The sequence below is a fragment of the Podarcis raffonei genome, chromosome 1, assembly GCF_027172205.1.
Source record: "Podarcis raffonei isolate rPodRaf1 chromosome 1, rPodRaf1.pri, whole genome shotgun sequence".
Taxonomy (NCBI): Eukaryota; Metazoa; Chordata; class Lepidosauria; order Squamata; family Lacertidae; genus Podarcis; species Podarcis raffonei.
The window spans coordinates 123,889,483-123,912,806 of NC_070602.1; the positions used below are offsets into that span (position 1 = coordinate 123,889,483).

A 23,324-nucleotide genomic window follows, 5' to 3' on the forward strand; every position below is an offset into this window, starting at 1 on the left:
ACAGCTGATCGCTAAGCCGCTTATCAGCTGATCCGCTAAGCCGCTTATCAGCTGATCCGCTAAGCCTGCTAAGCCGCTAATAGCGCTAATCTGCTAAGCTGCTAATAGGCTTGCTTCGCAAGACGAAAAAACCGCAAGACGAAGAGACTCGCGGAACGGATTCTTTTCGTCTTGCGAGGCACCACTGTAGTTCTGTTTAGTACCTGACAAGGTCATCACAACCATCAAGGAAAAACATGTTAAAAGCTATTAAGGCAAACAGCAAGAAGGACAAGGATTGTAGGTGCACAGAGGTAGATAGGTACACAAGGAAACAAACAGGTTTTACCTCTCGTATGTACTCTTCTTGCTCTTCCTTCAAGGTAAGCTCAATGAAGATCTGCTGCAGCTTCTCGTTGCAGTAGTTAATAATGAACTGCTCAAAGCTGTTATCCTACAAAAGAAAGTTAGGAAAGAGTGACAATGGAGACACATGGAAGCCTGGCAGCATATTTTTCCAAAGATGAGCCCTATCCAAATCTCTGGCCTGCAAGCAGATTTTTGCAATGGGACTACCTTCTGAGATTTAATATGATATGCGCCTATTCCATGCACGACAGGATTTATATATATGCCTGAAGACCATTTGCTAATCACGCTTCGTACTGGGTGCTTGGTTCAGGAGTACTACAGGTAGACGACTTGTCTCTTTTTACTCATCAGAAAGAAGTCAAAATTTCCCTTAAAAACAGCCTACCCAAAAGAAGTTACAGGGCTAGAAATACACACAGATTCACAGCGTGTGAGCCCATAATTATGTTAATGACTAAAGCCTTGTTCAGACAATCGTATCTCAGTTTAACAAGCAGTGACACGAGCCCCACGGCTCCTGTCTTCGCTGCATGAGCAAGCAAACCATGAGGTCTTCAGCTGACCATAGCTTCCTGTTTAATCTGAATCAGGAAAACTATGCGTATCAAGCACTGGACCAAGCCAGGATATTAAACTATGGTTTGAAGTGGATTTTTAAGATCCTGCCTTGCTCGACAGCTGGAAAACAAAGTTTCCCAGAAGGTTGAAATGATAAATCATTATTCATTAGAGGCTTCCTGGTTTAACTGCTGCTGGAAAGAGGGAGATGCATGCACAGGAAAAAGGCTGGTTCATAACCCAGATTATTAAAATGAGGCATGATCATCCAAACCAGCTATAAAACTTTTAATGCTTGCATGGGTCATTACTACATCTTCCAAGATAGGTGCTCAGACAAGAGAGGTCACTATCACAAGCAGAAAATGGATGCTGTGATAGATGGGCCTTGGGCCTGATCCAGCAGCCTCTTCTTATGTTCTATTTTATGGTTCTACTTTATTTATTGAATGGATCTCTTTTTTTCTTTTTTTTTACTTTGTAAACCACTTTAATATTTTTTGAGGTGACATAGCAGTATATAAATATTTTCAAATAAATAAAAAAAAACAATAAAAACAAGAGCATCTGTTAGGTGTGTTTTCCAGGATAGAATGTATGCATATAGCTACCTACACACACACACACACACACACACACACACACACACACACACATATATATATATATATATATATATATATATATATATATAATATAAAAATATAAAATATAGTCTGCATCAAATGTTGTTCTTCCCTGAGCTTAATACTTGATGCCATCTGATGGACACTAGTCAATTAAAACTTATGTAATATAACATCGTTAGGCCAAACTATACAGTCGGACCTTCGAAGTCAAATGGAATCTGTTCCGGAAGTCCGTTCAACTTCCAAAATGTTCAAAAACCAAAGCACGGCTTCCAATTGGCTGCAGGAAGCTCCTGCAGCCAATCAGAAGCCATGGAAGCCCCGTCGGATGTTCGGCTTCCAAAAATAGTTTGCAAACCGGAACAGTCACTTCCGGGTTTCGATCGTTCGGGAGCCAAAACGTTTGGGAACTAAGATGTTCGACTTCTGAGGTACGGGACATTATAATACAACCTCTCTCTCTCTCTCTCTCTCTCTCTCTCTCTCTCTCTCTCTCTTTCTCTCTCTCTCTCTCTCTTGAAGTGTTACAAAGTAACCCCTAAAATCCAGCTTTTTAATATAAGGGTGATAGCCAGTATCTGAAAAACAAAGTTCTGAAGATAAGGATTTTTTTGTTCTGTTCTGTTCTGTTTTTAAAAGGCAATAGAATGAGCTGGCTGGATAGCTGACAATTATCAGGAGTGCAACAGTCTGGCAGGGCAGGGAGGCGACTGGGGTTGCAACTTTAGCAATGGGAGGCGTCTTCCAAAAACAAACATCTGCTTCAGAGGATGGATTAACCCTTAGGATGACAGCAAGGGAACAGAAAGACACACATCATAAGAGCTGTGCATCACCACCTCACCTGAGATACCATCTGCAATAAAATAGAATCCTGCATGCTATATGAAAAGATGTAATTAACATCCTGTTTACCTTGGCCCTTAATTTAAGGCACCACAATTCTCTTGTGTCACTTTTCAATTTGATTTTTCATATCATATTGATTTTTTAAGGCAGTGGCTGCCTAGACTCCTCCACAGTAAGTTAAGAATTTTAAGAATGATTCATTTAAAGCCTTTGCCATTGACTTTAATGGAAACAGGATTGATGCCTGAAACTACACTCCCACCCTCTTATAATTTATTTTATCCATGAGCAGCATATTATTCTCTCCTCATATATTAAAATTCACATTTGTCCTTGCTGAATTTCAGCATATTAATGTTAGATGTCAGCTCAGCAGAAGAATCTTGTATTTCGCTGTCTCATATTTCCGTCTAGTCTACCTCCCTGCATTGCTAAGCCAATTTAAAAAAGGCAATAAGGGTTGTAGGGACTATTTTTACACCTCTTCCCTTCTGGCTGAAAAGGGGGGGAAATCGAGTTATGAAAAACATTTTGGATGGAAAAGTCACAGATAAGACTGAATATAAGAAGCTGCAGTATACGTATTATATTCCTGGCATAATAGCCTTGGGCAGACACAAATTAACCTGACATCTCTCCTTGATCTGAAATGCACGGTTTGTTTTGCTTTCCATCTAGGTATAACCTTAACACTAAAAAAAATGCCATTCAAAGGGCACAGGAACAAATAGCCAGAATTCAGAATTTTGAGATTAAGTGTACACACATTGCTAAATCGCTATAAACTTTGGGCATTGCTTGTCCAATCTGATTTCTCATTGTGCATGATCTACAAGAGGAGGGACCTGGGCAAAATTAGCATTTTAGCCCTCTACAATATGAGTTATTACTACTTCCTTAAAATTTTAAATTTAAACATTTATATGCCACCTTTTTGCCAGAAACTCTTAGGAAGCTGAAGCAAAACCTAAAAACAGTGAGTCTTTTTCTGTCTGTATGATATGTGAGTGGAGGCCAGGGTTTTGGTCTGTACACTTGACATCTACCCTTATGAAGTTTACATGAAGAAAAATCAGTTTTATTTCCTCACAACTTTCCATGCCGATTGCTGATGGAGCTGTAGGCTTTTAAAAAAGTTCTTTTAGAGTTCTTATGTCTTGATATTTCAGGGTTAGTTTTAATGTTTTGCTATTGTTTCCAAGTTACCTATTTTTTCACTTTTTTGCACTGGTTGTACCTGCTTCTTGGTAGTCATTTTATTGTAGGCTGGCTTGAGAAACTTTGTTGAGAAGGCTGGTTCAAAACAGAATGAATGAATAATTGCTACAAAGCAATAAGATTACAGTCAAAGCAAAGTACCTCAAAAATTTCAAAGCCGTAGATGTCCAAAACGCCCATGACTTTCTTTCTTACTTTCATTTGTGCCTTAAGAAAACAAAAGTTATTTTCAGATGTTTATTAAATTCAGCAAGGAGGCAGCATTGCTGCCTAATTAATTTTTTCTATGAAAATCATCATTATGACACAGAGGAAAAGCAGGGGTCAATTATATGAGTACATCTATTGTTTTCCTGCTAAACACTTTGCATTATTATGCCACAAACTGATGAGCATCTAGTTTAACTTGTTAGGCTTATTTGTTCTAAGTATACAGGATTTCAAAGAACACTACCTTAATGCTCTCATTGATTCTGGTAACAAGCCAGGAAAACAGTCTACTGTAAAGATTCTTTGCCAGTGCATCCCGTGCATAGTATGCCTAATTAAAGAAAGAAGAAAAAAAGACACATGAATATTAGAAACATTTGGGGTTGGCCCAGGACTCTTTCTGGCTATGGGACAGCATAAAGAGGAGCAAATCCACACACACAGGTGTTGCCTGTCAAATTATGAATATAAACAAACAGGCGTGCTTTGCAGAGGTTTTGATATGCAAGGGAATTTTCTAATAAATTGTTTTGACGTTGTCATTAAATCGTTATTACATCAATCTCCCACTCTGCTTCTGTAGGAAAGGCATAGGATTCTCAGGCTGTTTCCCATACAGGAAGCGACTAGTCCTTGATCGGCTTAGCTTTAGGAACAAAGCTGCATCCTGTACCTTCAAGCTAAAGTCCATTTCCCATGCAGTACGTACCTTATCAGCAAAAATGTGCCGTATTTTTCGCTCCATAAGACGCACTTTTTTCCTCTTAAAAACTAAGGGGAAATGTCTGTGTGTCTTATAGAGCGAATGTGTGGTCCCTGGAGCTAAATTGCCAGAGTGCGTTTCTGTGTGCTGCTCTGGTTCGCCAGAAGCGGCTTAGTCATGCTGGCCACATGACCCAGAAGCTGTACGCCGGCTCCCTCGGCCAATAAAGCGAGATGAGCGCCGTAACCCTAGAGTCGGTCACGACTGGACCTAATGGTCAGGGGTCCCTTTACCTTTTTTAGAGGAGACAAAGTTTAGTGTGCAGTTAAAGAATGTAATCTAAGAACCAGAATGGGGGGACCAGAGGTCATGTTGAATCCAAGTACAAATTGTTACATACATCAAGCACCAACTATGGAATGAATGTTTGTTTGTTTTTGTTTTTATTTTCTGTTGATCACTTATGTTACACAGTTTTTACAACCAATAAAGGGTAAAAAAGACATATGCAAAGTTTATCTTGACCATGTGGTCATGTGACTCCCACGTACTCCCCTCCAGTGTGAGATTGTGTGGTACAATCTCAACACGGCTGAGTAAAGGGGTGCCTTAAAAAATTGCAGAAACTCATGAAATTCAACAACAATAATCAGTTCTGGAAAGCAAATGATAGCCCGTGGTCCTAGTTAAAGATACAAGAGCCCACTTTGAGCTAGGAACTGGCACCCACAGTAGTTATCCATATTTCCACAATGGAATAATAGGAAAATACAGATCCTTCAAGAGGGGCCACAGAAGTTCCTCTTTTCAGGTCACATTTTATTCATTGTGACAAAGGAAAATTCCCCTATGTTTTCTACCAGAAAGAAAAACATATATTCACAGTACTAATTCAATATTACCTGAGACACATTTAAGGTTGTAGAGACTTTCTCCTGCTTGGCTTCAACGGTGCGAAAGCTGAAGGCTCTCTCCAGCACTGACTGATCAATGCCTGTCAACTCACATATTTCTTTGAGCTCTATGGAAGCAAATAATCTCAATTTAAAATCATTCCGACCTACCTAGGCAGCAAGTACATTCAGAAGTCATGGGGGGGTGGGGTGTTAAACCAGTTATCAAAGTGCAGGTAGATTTGATTGGATCAGAACATATTATTTGAATTACCATTTTTATCCTTGATTTTACTTTCATCCAAACCATTCACTCGAGATTCAGGTTTGAATTCAATGTTTCCCAGTTTTAAGACGGCCGCGACAACTTCGAAAACTGACTGCGTTTCATGGTCCATAAACCCCACGATCTGCATGGCATTCTAGAATAGGGAAATCAAGTTTTATTCGTCGCACTGATTTATCCTGCCTGTCCTTTCTCCAAAGAGCACAAGCTGGCACACGGTGGCAGGGCTGTCTTAAGCATATGAGGTGCCGGGGTGCAAAGATCCGCCTGTTGGCCCCGGCCCCCCGGTTGCCCAGTCCCAGGCACACAGGAGGGTGGAACTGGCCGCCCGCCTCAGTGTCTCGCTGGCTCAGTCGTCCCCAAACTTGCGGCGCAGAGCTGCCCACAGCAGAAGAGCCCAGGGCGGCGCTCCAACCAATGGACGAGCTCTTCCCCGGACTCAACTCTCGGGCCCCGGACTCTCGGCTTGGTGCCCCTGAGAGCCCGGTGCCGGGGTGCCCCACACCCCTAGCACCCATAGGTAAGACGTCCCTGCACGATGGTCCTCTTCCCCTACCCACCTCTCCATTTCATTTTATCCTCACAACCAACTATTATTAGTTTATTTAAAATATGCTTAAAATGCCTTTCAGCCTTACAGATACCAAAGCAGCATTAAACTGTGTCTTTCTGCCACTTCCAAATACACTGAACAGGCAGGCCACAGAAACAAAGCAAACACTCATTTGGAAGTCACAAAAAGCCATTGCTTATCCTGAGAGGAATGGCCTCATGTCACACCAGAGAAGGGGTAGGGAGCAGAATGAGTTCAGAAACTTTTAACTAACCATAGCTTGCTGTGTCATCTGAACTCAGCAAACTGTGGTTAATCTTAACTATGCCTAGTGTAAAAAAAAATGTCAACTTCGAGCCCTGGTTTATGAAACCGGCTTATTTAAACTAATAAAAGCTAAGTAAACCATAGTTTCATGTCTCGATAATGTGGAATCTAAATGTAGCCTTTATTGTAACTAGTTTTGTAAAAAAAAAAAAAGTAACACTCATATATTATTATTAGATACAAATTTTATTATTATTTGTAATAAATAATTTTATTTATTATTATTAGATACAAATTTATAAACCACTTCACAGCCTCAGACCACAGAAGCTTGCTTATGGTAGCAGAAGTAACTTTTAATATCCCAAATATTATTAAACTCTTTTAATTGATCACATCGTCAGATTTCATGTTTTTATGCTGCTGATCATCTTGGCTGACTCAACAATTTAGCAAAATTATAAAATGAAGTCAAGTTTGAACTAATACGGAATTTGCACCAATTCTTACCCGAACCGTTCTGAAATTTGCAGCGTCATCTACTCCATTCACTTTTGCAGAGTCCAGGCTAAGGTAGTTGTATCGACTGAAGTCCCTCTCCAGCTTAAGTTTTTCTACGAAATGAAAACGGGCCTTGTTAACAGCTAAATTCCCTGACCCACTATTACTGTTAATAGCAGTGAGAATTTAAGCTGCTTAACATGTATGTGCACTGAAAGGCATACAAACCACGCAAATCAATTATGGATACTTCGATTAACTTACGCAACTTCATGTGCAATTCTATTAAACATTTAAAATACCACCAGAGTTGTACTCACTGAGCAAATCTTCCGATCCTCCAGACAATATCTGATAAAAAATGTGGAAATTCCTTTCACCTCTTGGTTGTTTAACAACACGAGACTTTTCCAACAGATCTAAAAAAAAAAAACACCAAGATGCAACAGAAATTATTTTTCCACTCCTCTAGTCTGCCTCTCTTTTCCCACTATCACACCTGTATCAGAGAACTGTATGAATCCATTCCCGTTATTTATTTTTTATGTAAGAGAAGTGTGGCACACTGTGGGGTTGAGTTAGATCTGCGGTCTTATAAATCAATGAGCATTTTAGGTTGTTTTTATTCTGATTTTTTTGCTTTGTGTTAATGTTTGTCTCTGTAACTTGCTTCAAGTTCACTTTTCTGGGGGGGGGGGAATGACTAACAAGTAAACAGAAACTTACCGTATTTGTCCATGTATAACACGCCCCCTATCTTTGATGATTCAAAATTAAGAAAATTGGGGAATTGCTGAAAATCGATCACCCGACTGACCTACGCTGCCACTCACACACATCGCAAAAACCACCTATCGTCTGTCCCCTCGCTGGCAGAAGCCGCCAATCGCCCGCCCAATTGCCGCAGTGACAGCCAATCAACACCCGCCCTTGCCACAGCCACCAATAACACGCCCAATAGCCACCGACAATCTCTGGCTGGCGGCAGCAACCAATCCCACGTCCCCGCCATGCACTATATGTGTATAAGACTACTCCCATTTTTTACACTATTTTTTAATAACAAAACCTCGTCTTATACACGGAAAAGTATGGTATGTTGGCACACTCTGAAACCATCGCTGCAGAGCATGCCCTACCTGCTGCCATCTCTTAAATATGAAATACAAATATAGACCTCCGTCTATTATTTCTCATCAATATGAAATACAATAAAGTGTGGCCGGATAATCTAACAATACATACACATTTTCCATCCATATTCAAACAAACGGGTGAAAAGTCTCTCCAAGGCATACCTCTGGCCTTCTTCCATTACACAAATTAATCTGCTAAAGTATAGTTTGAATACAGCCTGCGTCAAACCAAGGACTTAAGCTAGATTACTTTGGAAACTCTTCAAGCTTATGTCTGGGTAGAATGAATAGGGGCAATAAAAGCCCCACTCTTGCAGTGACACCCAGTTATACGCAAGCAAACATATCTATCGTTTACTCCTTCACCTTGTCTCTCAAATGCAGATTTGCTATAAGCCTTTACCCTCAAAGGGTCTATTTGCATGCCAAATGCAACTTATCCCCACCGGGCTACTGCTGTGTTTTACGCTACATTAACATTCAGAACAAGAAGCCATACAATAAGGCCTATTAATATTTCAGCACATTACCAGCAGCGTTTTGTCTTCATGTCACCTGCTGCTATTAGAAAAGTAAATATACAGGGGCCTTTCCACAAAGGATGCTCAGAATGAAAGCACTGTTGTTCTGCGTCGCAGAACTGGGTAGAACATTTAGAAAGGCAGTTTATGCTTCAATAAAGAAATCTGTATAAATGAACGTATCTCTGGAGCTCGAAGCAAAGGTATCGTTCTCCCCCTTTAAACCCAAGAATGTGCTAATGAAGTCAAGCACTAATATTTGGAGAATGCAATTTGTTATTGAAGAGTATGTTGTTGTTGTTTAGTCATTTAGTCGTGTCCGACTCTTCGTGACCCCATGGACCAGAGCACGCCAGGCACTCCTGTCTTCCACTGCCTCCTGCAGTTTGGTCAAACTCATGCTGGTAGCTTCGAGAACACTATCCAACCATCTCATCATCTGTCGTCCCCTTCTCCTTGTGCCCTTCATCTTTCCCAACATTAGGGTCTTTTCCAGGGAGTCTTCTCTTCTCATGAGGTGGCCAAAGTACTGGAGCCTCAGCTTCAGGATCTGTCCTTCCAGTGAGCACTCAGGGCTGATTTCCTTAAGAATGGAGAGGTTTGATCTTCTTGCAGTCCATGGGACTCTTGAGTCTCCTCCAGCACCATAATTCAAAAGCATCAATTCTTTGGTGATCAGCCTTCTTTATGGTCCAGCTCTCACTTCCATACGTCACTACTGGGAAAACCATAGCCACTACTGGGGAAAAAAACACTACTGGGAAAACCATTGAAGAGTATAGTGTGCAACATTTACGTGATCTTTGGTTTGATATGGAAAACTCTGATCCTAATCCTTTGTTGCCTTGGGGGTTATCTTTGAGAGAAGAAAAGGCTAAGGAGTAAACCCAGCGTGGAGGTCCTAAGACAGTTGGATGGTGCCCTTGAGGAAACTCCTGCAGCCAAGCTGGTGCCAAACGTATTGCTCTGCTTTCCTTTGGACCACATCAGTGAGGCTGGGAGGAGGGTCCTGTCGTCTGGGGAGCCCAGGACCTCCATACACACTTGTGTCCTGAAGAGGTCATGCGGGAGGCAGCCATTGTAAGTTACCAGTCTCTGCAACTACAGAAGGTGTGGTGATTCTCCACTGGCTTGACCTCACCACTGGAGGTTCACTATCATTGTCTCTCGAGACAGACAGATGCCAACAATAAGTTTGATATGACCATGATAGTTGAAGCAACAACAATGAACTATGTGATCTTTGGAATCAATACGACCATAATTAACAACAATGCATGATTTACACACCCAGTAAAGTCAAGTGATTATCTTTCAAAGGGCTGCCATATTTCCCAAAGTGAAAATCTGGACAGAACTGTTGAGCTTCTTTCTTTCTTTCTCTTTCTTTCTTTCCTTCCTTCCTTCCTTCCTTCCTTTTTTTTCCCCTCCCCAAAACAAAATTGGTTTTGGGCTTTTTCTTTGATTTTTTAAGATTAAAAAAAAAATAACCCAACTTGCTATATGCCTGGGTTTCACCAGACATTCTGCTGCTTTGGCAAAAATCTGCCCGGATGCCATTTTTCATGGCGATTCCCGGATGTTGCCAGGAAAACCCGAACATTTAGCAGCCCTTTCTTTCAGCAAGCCAAGTTTTAAGAACTGGACAAATTCATATTTCAAACCAGGTAATCATGAACTAAAGCAACAAACCCCACATGCCCATTCTCTACACAGGGGTACCTGTTTGCTTGCTGAGTCCAGAGACTGAGGGTATCCACTGCGCAATACCTGTGCCTGCTATTCAAAAGGAGCACACAAGGTGCATGTCAAGTGTTGGGTCAACCTCTTAGTCAAGCCTCTTCATGTATCATAGCACTCTGTTGTGGTTTAATAGCTTATAACCTGTAGACCCAAAGTTGGGATGTTGCACTGACTTCATTCATAAAACTTTTAAAACCTCCAGTCATGATAAGCTGTCAAGTTCTGTGACTGGGGAGGAGAGCCAGGATAGTACCTGAGCTGAGAAATCTGTGCACTCTCTCTCTCTCTCTCTCTCAACAGTGTACCAAATACACTGTTCATTTTGGCTCGGATCATCTACCAAAGTAGGCTCCTTTTACATATAGCCACATACCTTTTTTTTTTACATATACCGTATTTTTTGCTCTATAAGACTCACTTTTCCCCTCCCAAAAAGTAAGGGGAAATGTGTGTGTGTCTTATGGAGCGAGTGCAGGTTGCGCAGCTATCCCAGAAGCCAGAATAGCAAGAGGGATCGCTGCGCAGCAATCCCTCTTGCTGTTCTGGCTTCTGAGATTCAGAATATTATTTTTTCTTGTTTTCCTCCTCCAAAAACTAGGTGCGTCTTATGGTCTGGTGTGTCTTATAGAGTGAAAAATACGGTAATCACATACTTTGTCATGTGACAAAGTTCCCCTTTACTCACACACATGCAACCAATTTCTTGTAATCATCACTCGATGTGGCTGCAGTGTAACAGAGAAAACCACCAATACATGGATTGGGTCACTTGAAGGTGTCTTGCTATTCAAATGATCACATCACTAGAAGCCAGGGAGGGAGTGGGGAGAATTTATGGGGTTGTCTCCATCCAAGTAGTTATGGTACTCACACATATACTGTAAACAAACACCATTGCACCAACCGGGACCTACAGAGGATTATGTATGCTCAAAGCATACGAAGGACAAAGAACCCAAGAACTGGGTTTTATTTCCGTTTACTCTTGTGCTTTAAGATTTAGGTGTCTGCTGCTCCCCTTTGCAGTCCAATTCTGCACAGATTTCTGTACGGTTAACCTCAATAGGTATTAGAACAACTCGGAACATATATCCACATGCCCTGACATGCCAGAAAGATTATACTGCAAAACACTGGGCAGGAATGATAAGAACTGTTGGTGCTCTTTATAATACTGCAAATTTCATCAAAAGTATCTGGAAATGGACACAGCTGATGGAAGGGCAACGTGCTAAATGCAGCAGTGATTGGATTCCATGAGCCTATGTTTCTGTTTTCATTTTTCCACTTTGATCTAGGTGCTAATAATAATAATAATTATACCCCACACATCTGGCTGGTATGCAACAAAGTTTTACTCAGAGTAAATCCAGGAAAATGAATGTACCTAACTTGGTTTGTTCATTTCAATGGGTCTACTCAAAGTAAAGCTTAGTTGACGACAACCCATAGCCTTTATAGGTAAAGGTAAAGGGACCCCTGACCGTTAAGTCCAGTCGCAGATGACTCTGGGGTTGCGGCACCCATCTCGTTTTACTGGCCGAGGGAGCTGGCGTTTGTCCGCAGACAGCTTCCGAGTCATGTGGCCAGCATGACTAAGCCGCTTCTGGCAAACCAGAGCAGCGCACGGAAACACAGTTTACCTTCCCGCCGGAGCGGTACCTATTTATCTACTTGCACTTTGATGTGCTTTCGAACTGCTAGGTTGGCAGGAGCAGGGACTGAACAACGGGAGCTCGCCCCATTGAGGGGATTCGAACCGCCGACATTCTGATAGCAAGCCCAAGGCTCTGTGGTTTCACCCACAGCGTCCCACAGCGCCCCCAACAGCCTTTATACCGTACAGTAAAGTGTCAACTTCATATCTGTCATTTTGGGTCACCTTCCATTTAAGAGAGGCTAAATGCCATGACTCTTTCTGCTTTACCCCATGCTAGAAAATACTGCTAGAAACAAAAGTGCAAGGGTAAAAAATTATAATCAGAAATATTCTCCTTCACATATGCAATCCATGCTAGATACCAACCACAGCAAGAGAAGACATCTGCATACAGAGGTGACTGTTGCGAAGTAGACATCTGTTAAAAGATGCAACAGACATAGGCAAGCTGTTCTGCATCTAGGAATTTACTAGCTTTTCAGCCGCTCAATATACTGTTCGTCTTAAGTATTTTCTCTCCCATTTCAGAATGACTACACACTAAAGGAATTCCGCGGTATCTCCTTGCTTTTGTCAAACTCTTACGGACTTCATGTGCAAATCGTTCTAAAACCAGCGTAAGTGTACTTGTTCGAAGGGAGAGTTCAGCTGGTGAAAACACTGCACACAAGGCCTGGCTGCAATTACTTACATGCCCCTAGAGAGATTTATATAAACAGTTTCCTGAAAACGTTCAGCTGATTCTGTTAGAAGTACCAGTCTCGCTCGGATTGTCTTTAGGAGGGAAGTTAAAGCAATTAACAATTTCCATAGAGGAACATTCACAGCACTGTCCTTACAGGATTTTTTTCTTCCAGAAAGTAGTTATAAGCAGGAAGCCAGATATTTACTATAACAGGCAACTACCATTCCCAGTCTTATTTGAAACAGAGCTTAGGTTATGCCCGTTTTGTAGATCCCAAGCATGCAGCACAGCCTATAGATCCTTTAAAAAAACTGGTAAGGAATCTTCAAAAAACTCATTACAGTGGTACCTTGGGTTAAGAACTTAATTCGTTCTGGAGGTCCGTTCTTAACCTGAAACTGTTCTTAACCTGAAGTACCACTTTAGCTAATGGGGCCTCCTGCCGCCGCCGCCACGCAATTTCTGTTCTCATCCTGAAGCAAAGTTCTTAACCCGAGGTACTATTTTCTGGGTTAGCGAAGTCTGTAACCTGAAGCGTGTGTAACCTGAAGCGTCTGTAACGCAAGGTACCACTGTACACTGATGGTTATCAACTCTGCATTAAGAAACAAAGATTAAATATTTCAGACACATTTTCACCCAAAAAGAAAGTGCAAAAGGGGCACAGCAATATAGGAAATAAAGTGTGTTTGCGCACTGGCAGGCTAGCACATCAAGCTCCCCATTTGCCGTTCACCAATTACTTGCCGGACTTATCACAAAATACATCCTGCAGGGCTCAGGTAAATGCAAGCAGGTAGGTGGTGAGAAGAATGTGCATGCTGGCAAATTTTGTATATTTATCTGCAAGGCTGCTAAGTGCTGGGCGTGGGATGTGGGGGGAGGGAGGATCACAAAAGGTGAAGTTACAAGGAACCTGGCAGAGGGCCTTCTCGGTAGTGACACCCACCCTGTGGAACGCCCTCCCATCAGATGTCAAGGAGACAAATAACTATAAAACTTTTATAAGAAATCTGAAGGCAGCCCTGTATAGGGAAGTTTTAAACGTTTGATGTTTTATTACACTTTTATATTTGTTGGAAGGGGCAACCCAATCAGATAGGGCAGGGTACAGCTAATAAAATTATTACTATGCTAGTGGGAGGATACATCTCCTCAGAAGAAGGCAGGGCTAACAGTTTGTTGTTGTTGTTGTTGTTGTTGTTGTTGTTGTTGTTGTTGTTGTTTAGTCGTTTAGTTGTGTCCGACTCTTCGTGACCCCGTAGACCAGAGCATGCCAGGTACTCCTGTCTTCCACTGCCTCCCGCAGTTTGGTCAGACTCATGCTGGTAGCCTCGAAAACACTGTCCAACCATCTCGTCCCCTTCTCCTTGTGCCCTCCATCTTTCCCAACATCAGGGTCTTTTCCAGGGAGTCTTCTCTTCTCATGAGGTGGCCAAAGTATTGGAGCCTCAGCTTCAGGATCTGTCCTTCCAGTGAGCACTCAGGGCTGATTTCCTTAAGAATGGAGAGCATTGATCTTCTTGCAGTCCATGGGACTCTCAAGAGTCTCCTCCAGCACCATAATTCAAAAGCATCAATTCTTCGGCGATCAGCCTTCTTTATGGTCCAGCTCTCACTTCCATACATCACTACTAGGAAAACCATAGCTTTAACTCTACAGACCTTTGTTGGCAAGGTGATGTCTCTGCTTTTTAAGATGCTGTCTAGGTTTGTCATTGCTTTTCTCCCAAGAAGCAGGCATCTTTTAATTTCGTGGCTGCTGTCACCATCTGCAATGATCATGGAGCCCAAGAAAGTAAAATCTCTCACTGCCTCCATTTCTTCCCCTTCTATTTGCCAGGAGGTGATGGGCCCAGTGGCCATGATCTTAGTTTTTTTGATGTTGAGCTTCAGACCATATTTTGCGCTCTCCTCTTTCACCCTCATTAAGCTCAAGTCAAATATCAAATTGCTTGATGGTAAATGTACATCTAACAGAAAACTTTTGTTTGAAACCCTGCAGGCAGTATAAGGTGCTGAAGGTTATTTAACTTTCCTGTTGTCTCTGGGGCAGTAACTGCAGCCTGCCAATGATGTAAGACTTACTCATTTACTTCCTATGCAGCACTATACCTTACTAATTGTGCATTCTGCCACACATCCACCACCATCTGCTACACCCCAAATTTCCCCCTACCCTACAGAAGTATGGTACAGAGGATGAAGCTGCCATCATAGGATGAAACTTCACCCCAGGATTTTTCTCTGTATAGGCTCACAGTAGAGATATGCCCGGCCACATGATAAAAAAAGCAGTGCTCAACACTATGGCCATGTTTGCATGTCAGGATAAGCCATAGTTGCTGGCTTATCACTGCTGACCATGCAAAAGCAGTGTGCTTGCACATTCTACCTGATTGCTCCTGTCTTGGCAAGGACAGGAGTAACAAACTAGGAAGATTATGTAGCTTCTGAACCTTTTAAAAAGCAAAGACAGTGAGAGAACTCTGGGACACAATATATAATGAACTTTAAAAAAATAATCTTTAAATGTTCATTTCAAAAAAAATCAATAGGAGCCTTCCTATTAGGCATTATGCCTACTGAAATCCCACCCCCCAAATTAGAAGAATCTTCGTGTATGTGACAACGGCGGCTAGAATTTTAATAGCAAAAAATTGGAAAGGAGAAGTGCTACCCGCCAAATTAGACTGGCAGGTGAAGATGATAGAATATACAGAATTAGCCAAAATGACTGTAAGTTTAAGAGACGACTCAAAACAGTGATTAAATAAAGAATGGAATGTCTTCAGAGAGTATATAAAACGGTACTGTAAAAATCTAAATGCTTTGACGGGTCTGGACTGAATCTTGCAAGACAATAGAGGAACAAATAATAAAGTATTTTTAAATATTTAGAAAGAAGAAATATAAATGTGTGAAGTGGAAAATAAAGTTTAGATAACACAAGGGGATGAATGGAAGTCAAGAGAATATGTGATGTTTTTGGTGTTTTAGTTTGTTGTTACTGTTTTCTTTTGTTTTGTTTGTTGTGTTGTGTTTTTGTTTGGTTTTGCTTTTGCAAAATGTATTGTATGTATTGTTCTAATAAAGTTGATAGATAGATAAATAGATAGATAGATGATAGATAGATATGGGGAGAAAAGAAAACAGCCAAGACAACAAGCCATAGTTGAAGGGTGGCTAGTCTACATACAGAAACACCACCTCTTGTAAATGTGTACAATTGGTAAGCCATGCCACAAAAAAACACCTTTGGGATGCTTTTCTTGCCTATTATACAACAGTTAACTTCTCCTTCTTTCATTTGCATTACAAATTGAATTCACATTTGGGAAAGGAATGACTATATAACACAAGCAAGAAATAAATGTCAGTAGTATAATATATTCTAAATGGTCCAGGAACAGTTATTTTTAGTCACTTCCTCTTCTTCCATTACACAGTAGGGACCATCCTGGCTAAGCAGTCTTTCCCTCCCTTTTCTTTCCTTTTTTTGTGTGGCAAGCAACAAAGTTGAAAGCTAAATATAAACTTGCAGCCTGACAAGCCACACACTTCCTTCCAAGACATGTGTGTCATCCCAAAGTGCTACTGAGGGGAAAGGGGGGGTGGGGGGGTCTTGGACAGAGGAAATCTGCCCAGACAAGGATTACCGCCTCTTCACCAGAGCAGTAGCAAATTCAGAACTGGATGGGAGCAGGAAAAAACAGGGCAGTTTAGTTAACCCTTTAGAATGGTGCATACAAAGCTACTGAAACAAGCAGTTAGTTGTTTAAAAGGTAACGGTAAAGGGACCCCTGACCATTAGGTCCAGTTGTGGCCGACTCTGGGGTTGCGGTGCTCATCTCGCTTTACTGGCCGAGGGAGCCGGCGTACAGCTTCCGGGTCATGTGGCCAGCATGAGTAAGCAGCTTCTGGCGAACCAGAGCAGCGCACAGAAACGCCGTTCACCTTCCCGCCGGAGCGGTACCTATTTATCTACTTGCACTTTGAAGTGCTTTCGAACTGCTAGGTTGGCAGGAGCAGGGACTGAACAACGGGAGCTCACCCTGTCGCAGGGATTTGAACCGCCAACCTTCTGATCGGCAAGTCCTAAGCTCTGTGGTTTAACCCACAGCGCCACCCGCATCCCTGTTAGTTGTTTAAACGTACTTAAATCTGTTGAACCTAAACTACAAAGGGACCCCGAGGATCTTCTAGCCCAGGGGTGGGGAAACTAAGTCCCACGGGCCAGATCAGGATCCGGCCTGCCAACCGTCTGTGGATCGGCGTGGGGATTCTGTTCGTTCGTTTGGGCTGCGCCATTTTTTTCCTGCACCATTCCATTTCCCCCCTCTCCTTCACACACACTGCGGCGGCACCTCCTCCCTCCCTCCTCCTGGCTTCTCCCTGCCCTGTCTAGAGGAGGAAGGGGGCTGGGCTGAGCTGGCTGAGCGCCATTTTAAGGAACCCCTCTCCGGAGCCAGCCCTTTCATGCCACTCATCTTCCCACCACGCCCGCCGCTCTAGTGCTCCTGTGGGCCAGAGAGCGGAGTGGACAAGCTTGCTCTGCCTATCCCACGAGAAGCAGCAGCAGTGGTGGCGGCGGCAGCAGCCCCTGGGAAGGTAAGCGCAGGGGCTGGGGCTGGGGGGTGGGGACGAGGACTACTTGCCCCCCTCGCCTCTTCTTCCAGCTCCACCCCCCAGTGCTGCTTCTCTGGCCCGCTACAAGGTCTGAGGGACAGTGGACCAGCCCGTGGCTAAAAAAATTCGCCGACCCCTGTTCTGGTCCACTCCCCTGCAATGCAGAAATATACAGTGGTACCTCAGGTTACATACGCTCCAGGTTACACACTCCGCTAACCCAGAAATAGTGCTTCAGGTTAAGAACTTTGCTTCAGGATAAGAACAGAAATCGGGTTCCGGCAGCGCGGCGGGAGCAGGAGGTCCCATTAACTAAAGTGGTGCTTCAGGTTAAGAACAGTTTCAGGTTAAGAACGGACCTCCGGAACGAATTAAGTACTTAACCTGAGGTACCACTGTACACCTGTCCCATATGGGGACTGAACTTACAACCTTGGTATTATCAGCACCACGCTCTAACCAACCGAGCTATCCGGGCTGGGTTGGAAGACAGGTTAACAAAAAGAACAAGCAACTACAAAAACCCCTCCATGAAGGTTGGAATCTAAAAGCATGGTGCAGACAGCATTTTTTGTATGTACTGGAAACATACACAAACACACACACACACACAGAGAGAGAGAGAGAGAGAGAGAGAGAGAGAGAGAGAGAGAGAGAGAGTGTTAAGGCACTACAGAAAAAGGTTTGAAAACCTCTTCACGGGTCTTTTACTCTTGGACAAATATTATTTGCACTGTTCTAGCAGGCAAGAAGAAGTGAAGCCTGAGACAGACTTCTCCCATGCCAGAATAGCAAGCCGAAAAAAGAACATCTGGGGGGCACCTGGTCCGGAATGCCAACAAAATTATCCCGCCTATTTCACTGAGGAGCACATCCTGCATTAAGCAACGGCCTGCCTACAGCCCAGATGCCATGCAAGCAAGGCGGCCGAGAGGTAAAAAGCAGCAAAACTGTGCAGCACCCATGAAGAATGGCATCATAATTCATTTCCTTTAAAAAGTTCAGTTTGGGATATTTCTCAAGATGCACCCTGGGCCAGCAAGGACAAGCGGATGGATGTGATAGCAATTTCACAGTGAAACACTCAGTTACATTGAAGTTTCACTGGTGGAGCATGAGTCTCTTAATCTAAGGGTTGTGGGTTCGAGTCCCACGCCAGGCAAAAGATTCATAATAATAATAATAATAATAATAATAATAATAATAATAATTTATTATTTATACCCCGCCCATCTGGCTGGGCTTCCCCAGCCACTCTGGGCGGCTTCCAAAAAAATATTAAAATACTATAATACATCAAACATTAAAAGCTTTCCTAAACAGGGCTGCCTTCAGATGTCTTCTAAAAGCCTGGTAGTTGTTGTTCTCTTTGACATCTGGTGGGAGGGCGTTCCACAGGGAGGGCGCCACTACCGAGAAGGCGCTCTGCCTGGTTCCCTGTAACTTGGCTTCTCGCAGTGAGGGAACCGCCAGAAGGCCCTCAGCACTGGATCTCAGTGTCCGGGCAGAACGTTGAGGGTGGAGACACTCCTTCAGGTATACAGGACCGAGGCCATTTAGGGCTTTAAAGGTCAGCACCAACACTTTGAATTGTGCTCGGAAACGTACTGGGAGCCAATGTAGGTCTTTGAAGACTGGTGATATGTGGTCTCTGCGGCCGCTCCCAGTCACCAGTCTAGCTGCCGCGTTCTGGATTAGTTGTAGTTTCCGGGTCACCTTCAAAGGTAGCCCCACGTAGAGCGCATTGCAGCAGTCCAAGCAGGAGATAACTAGAGCATGCACCACTCTGGCGAGGCAGTCCGCAGGCAGGTAGGGTCTCAGCCTGCGTACCAGGTGGAGCTGGTAAACAGCTGCCCTGGACACAGATTTGACCTGTGCCTCCATGGATAGCTGTGAGTCCAAAATGACTCCCAGGCTGCGCACCTGGTCCTTCAGGGGCACAGTTACCCCATTCAGGACCAGGGAATCCTCCACACCTGCCCGCCTCCTGTCCCCTAAAAACATGCATTGCAGGGGGTTGGACTATATTGTATGATCAACTCCTAATGTTCAAGTGATAGACAACACATTTCCTTATTAACTAGCTAAGTATTTTCACTGGCACCCTGTCCCTCCTTTAAACGCTCCTCTGTTTCCGCCTCTTTGAACTTGCAGCTCTAAACGTCAGCTCCTTTCGCTCTTGCTGATCTATCTCCTACTTTCGTCACCCTCCTTCTGCCTCTGCCAGCCTCATGGGTGGCACAGAACCCCACAAATCACTGGCCCTTTCCCTGGGATCTTTCTCCTCTCTTTCCCCCTCTTCTGCCTGCAAATCCTCCTTCTCCTCGGGCTCCTGCCAGCTCCTGACACAACGCAGGTCGCTTAGTGGGTTAAGAGTGCTTCCACCATCTATTCCTTTTGGAACAGCCAAAGGATAGGAAATTGTTATGTACTGAAGTTCTCACCCTGGGCCAGCAGGGGGATATTGTAGATAGTTTTCACTCAGGTCCACATATGCAAATAAGGGATTGAAAGTGACATTCAGTGATTGGCTTATTACAGAAAATGGTTACTGTTGCATTCTATTGGAGCTCTATATAAGCAGGCTGGCTGAACCCTTCAGTTCAGTTCTGTTCTGGCCTGTGAATAAACAAGAGATGTTTGAAGAATCACTGTGTCGTCTGATATGTTCACCCACAACTTAACAGAAATGATTTGAAGCCTTCAGGAAAAAAGCAGGACGGAAGTAAGGGGACACAGTCATGCTTTACAGGCCCAGAAAACTGCATCGGAGACTCATATACGATGCGCTAACAACTTAAAACAAGAGGCCTGCATTTCCAAAAAGCGACTAGGGGAAGTACGGTAATCCAACAACAAAATAGGAGCCAAAAATTAATACCATAATATCTAACCATGAAAACATAATTTAAAAAATCCTTCCAGTAGCACCTTAGAGACCAACTAAGTTTGTTATTGGTATGAGCATTTGTGTGCATGCACACTGCTTCAGATACACACCATTAAAAAACCATTAAAACCATTAAAAAGCAGAATTCCTTCACAAAACAATATGAAACATTTCCGAGCGTACTGCTTTTGTATCTCGCATATTCACATAATTAAAAGGCCAGCATCAAGGGACCTGGTGGATAATAACAGAGATTCCAGTTACTTGACACATTTTCTCCATTATGAAAGAAGCGAGGGTGGGGGAGTTTCTTTTCTAGCCAAATAAAAACCAACAGTCCTTGTTTGTATTATCGTGCTTCTGGAGGAGGAACAGATTTGGTACTTAATTATAGCCTTGCCCTGCCATTTGGGTTGCAAATATACCCATATTGATGAAAAGCTTTCCAAATAGCCATTACTGCACGTCATTCCATAGTTATTTCCTAGTCTATCATTATGGCGCTGAAAGGTAGGGCACAAACTCAGGGTTCCTGCTCAGATGGTCAGTGGCAGAGTTCTGTACCTCCCTTAGCCCTCTTCTCTCAGCTGAGAATCTGAAAAGGACAAAGCATAACTTTGCAGCGCTGCAATAACTCGCTTATCTTGGGGGGGGGGGGGACGACTCCAGGATAACTTGTCTGAGGCTGCCCCAAGGCTTCTCATTGCACTAAACCAGGCATAGGCAAATTCAGCCCTCCAGATGTTTTGGGACTACAACTCCCATGATCCCTAGCTAACAGAACCAGTGGTCAGGGATGAAGGGAACTGTAGCCCCAAAACATTTGGAGGGCCGAGTTTGCCTATGCCTGCACTAAACAAATTGTAATTCGAAAACATTAACTGTGTGTATTACATTTTTATATCACGGTTCTTCCATCGTGAACTCAAAGTGGTATAGATGGGAGTTCCCATGTGGTCTCCAAGCCCTGGAAGACCCAGACCTGATAAACCACAGAATGTTTGCTGAATTGCTCTTTGATTGTGCCTTCAGGGATTTAAAATATTTCAAAGCGCTCTCTCTCTCTCTATATATATATATATGGTTGTGGAATTGTCAGATTTGTTAATTGTCAGCATTCACTACAACAAACGGAACAGTTGAAACCCATTAGCACAATGCCATCCCCTGGTGCAAGACGTGAAAATTGCTCATTCTGTAAGTGTCCTAAATCCTTGCAATCTCATCCCAACAATAAGCCATGGTTTCAATGGGCTGGAAATTACTAAATGCAAGACTTGTGCAGTTTGTTAAACCACGTTTTTGCATTACGTCTGAACAAGGATGTTGTTCTCGACTCCTGGATTGCAAACCAATGTCAAGCCTTGGTTCACAAACCTGGTTTGTAGTTACAAACCACAGAGCTTAACGAATGGTACAGATTCAAAGGGAAATTGTGGCTTAATGTACCCCAGAACTATTACACTAAAGAGAGAAGGGGAAGGAAGAACAGCAGGCATGGATACAACGCTGATCCTCAGCCAGATATCCCAAAACAGTTAATTCTAAAATAAAAACAAAATTAAAAATTAAAATCTGCTGCCTCGGCTGGGAGCAACTTTTAAATCAATTCATCTAAATGATTAGTTGACTAAATGTTGCAAACCACCTCCCACCCCGCCATTCACCCGCTCAAAGATGCTATTTTAGACTGGAGTAGATTAACAAGGGAATTGCAATCCTTTGATTTCAAGTTTCATGCACTGAAAAGGAACCTCCGACTGACATTTTTAGATCAAAGGGTACAGTTTTAACTATTTGCCTGGAGGCTAGTGTGACGGGAGACGGGATGACAGCACTTTCTTTAAGCAAGAGCTTTTACCAGCGATAAATGTATAGGGAGAGGAAAATTTGCTACTGAGTGAACCCTGGTGAAGTTCAACTTTTACTGGTGACTTCATGCTTTACTGAAACAACTCAGGAACAATAAGAGTTTGATTAAAAGCTGGCTCCTTCTCGGTTCTACAGAATGGAAGCTATGTGACCCGGCTTTTGAAGAGCAGGCGTGCAATAGGTTAAAGAGGACTGTAATTTGATGAACAAACAAATAGCAGCGTTTGGAGGCTTAGGCTATTGTTCTTCAAGTAAGACTGGCTAAAGCAAAAATGAAAAAAGCATGCATATAACGTATCTGGCTGGGTGAATTACCATGTCATAATGTTGAGTCGAAAGAAAATTCCACGAAGGGAAGCTCAGCTTAATGAGAGAGCCGGGTGACAATGCATCAAAGAGCAGTTGTGTTCTCCAGTGCTTTTGCTTAGTTGGGGACAATGTGAATCTGATAGGTTGCACTCAGTGCTACATACAATTCATTCTGTGATACAGAGAGATCTTTCACAAACATACACCCTTTATGCACAGCAGCTGCATAACCTCAGGTCTCCATACGTTTCCCCTGAAAGGATCTGGGAAAGGATCTTTTTGAAGAAATGACAGGCAGGGTAAGGATTCAGGGTCACTTGGATACACCTGCCCAAGCCATCTGCTAACACTGGTGGTGTGGAGGCTTTATGGGAACACATGCAACATGTAGTTTGGCAAAAGGATCTGAATGTTTAAATAAGACAGGCCAGTTCTCCATATATATATTTTTGCAAACTACAGATTTGAGGAATTATGTCCGTCAAATGCTCAATCTAAATTGCACTTCCTTGCATGTGGCATAATGAAAATACTCACAGGAATTTATGCCAGTACTTACAATTGCTTATAACTCCTCCAAGCGGATCACCCTTGAAATCAAATTCGATGTCCATGTACTTTCCCTGCAAAGAGAACAGATTTGGGGGGGAAACTTGCATGAAACAAAAGAGGTAGCCTGACATTTTCAAGCCGTCCTTGGAGTTAAATGTCGTACGAGAAATTCCATTGTCCTGAAGTGTATATATTTAAGTGTAAATGACTTCTAATAATCTTCAGATTAAGATCTCCTGAGCTGCACTATAACTGGGTCAAACCAAATAATGAATGCTAATTTATTTTTAACCAAGCAAAGGAGAGATC

At 42.9% G+C, this 23,324-nt stretch overlaps 1 protein-coding gene across 5 annotated transcripts in view; it reads right to left on the reverse strand.

Moving 5' to 3' along the window:
• MYO1B (myosin IB) overlaps positions 1-23,324 on the reverse strand; it is a 151,832-nt gene that overhangs the window by 39,910 nt on the left and 88,598 nt on the right. For all 5 annotated transcript variants that reach the window (XM_053360620.1, XM_053360637.1, XM_053360628.1 and 2 more), the window contains exons 7-14: positions 23,023-23,086; positions 7,339-7,437; positions 7,028-7,131; positions 5,686-5,833; positions 5,421-5,539; positions 4,060-4,146; positions 3,747-3,812; positions 329-433 (exon numbers count right to left, since the gene is read on the reverse strand). In XM_053360620.1, coding sequence (XP_053216595.1) covers positions 329-433; positions 3,747-3,812; positions 4,060-4,146; positions 5,421-5,539; positions 5,686-5,833; positions 7,028-7,131; positions 7,339-7,437; positions 23,023-23,086 — 792 coding nt within the window. The remainder of the gene's footprint in view (positions 1-328; positions 434-3,746; positions 3,813-4,059; positions 4,147-5,420; positions 5,540-5,685; positions 5,834-7,027; positions 7,132-7,338; positions 7,438-23,022; positions 23,087-23,324) is intronic.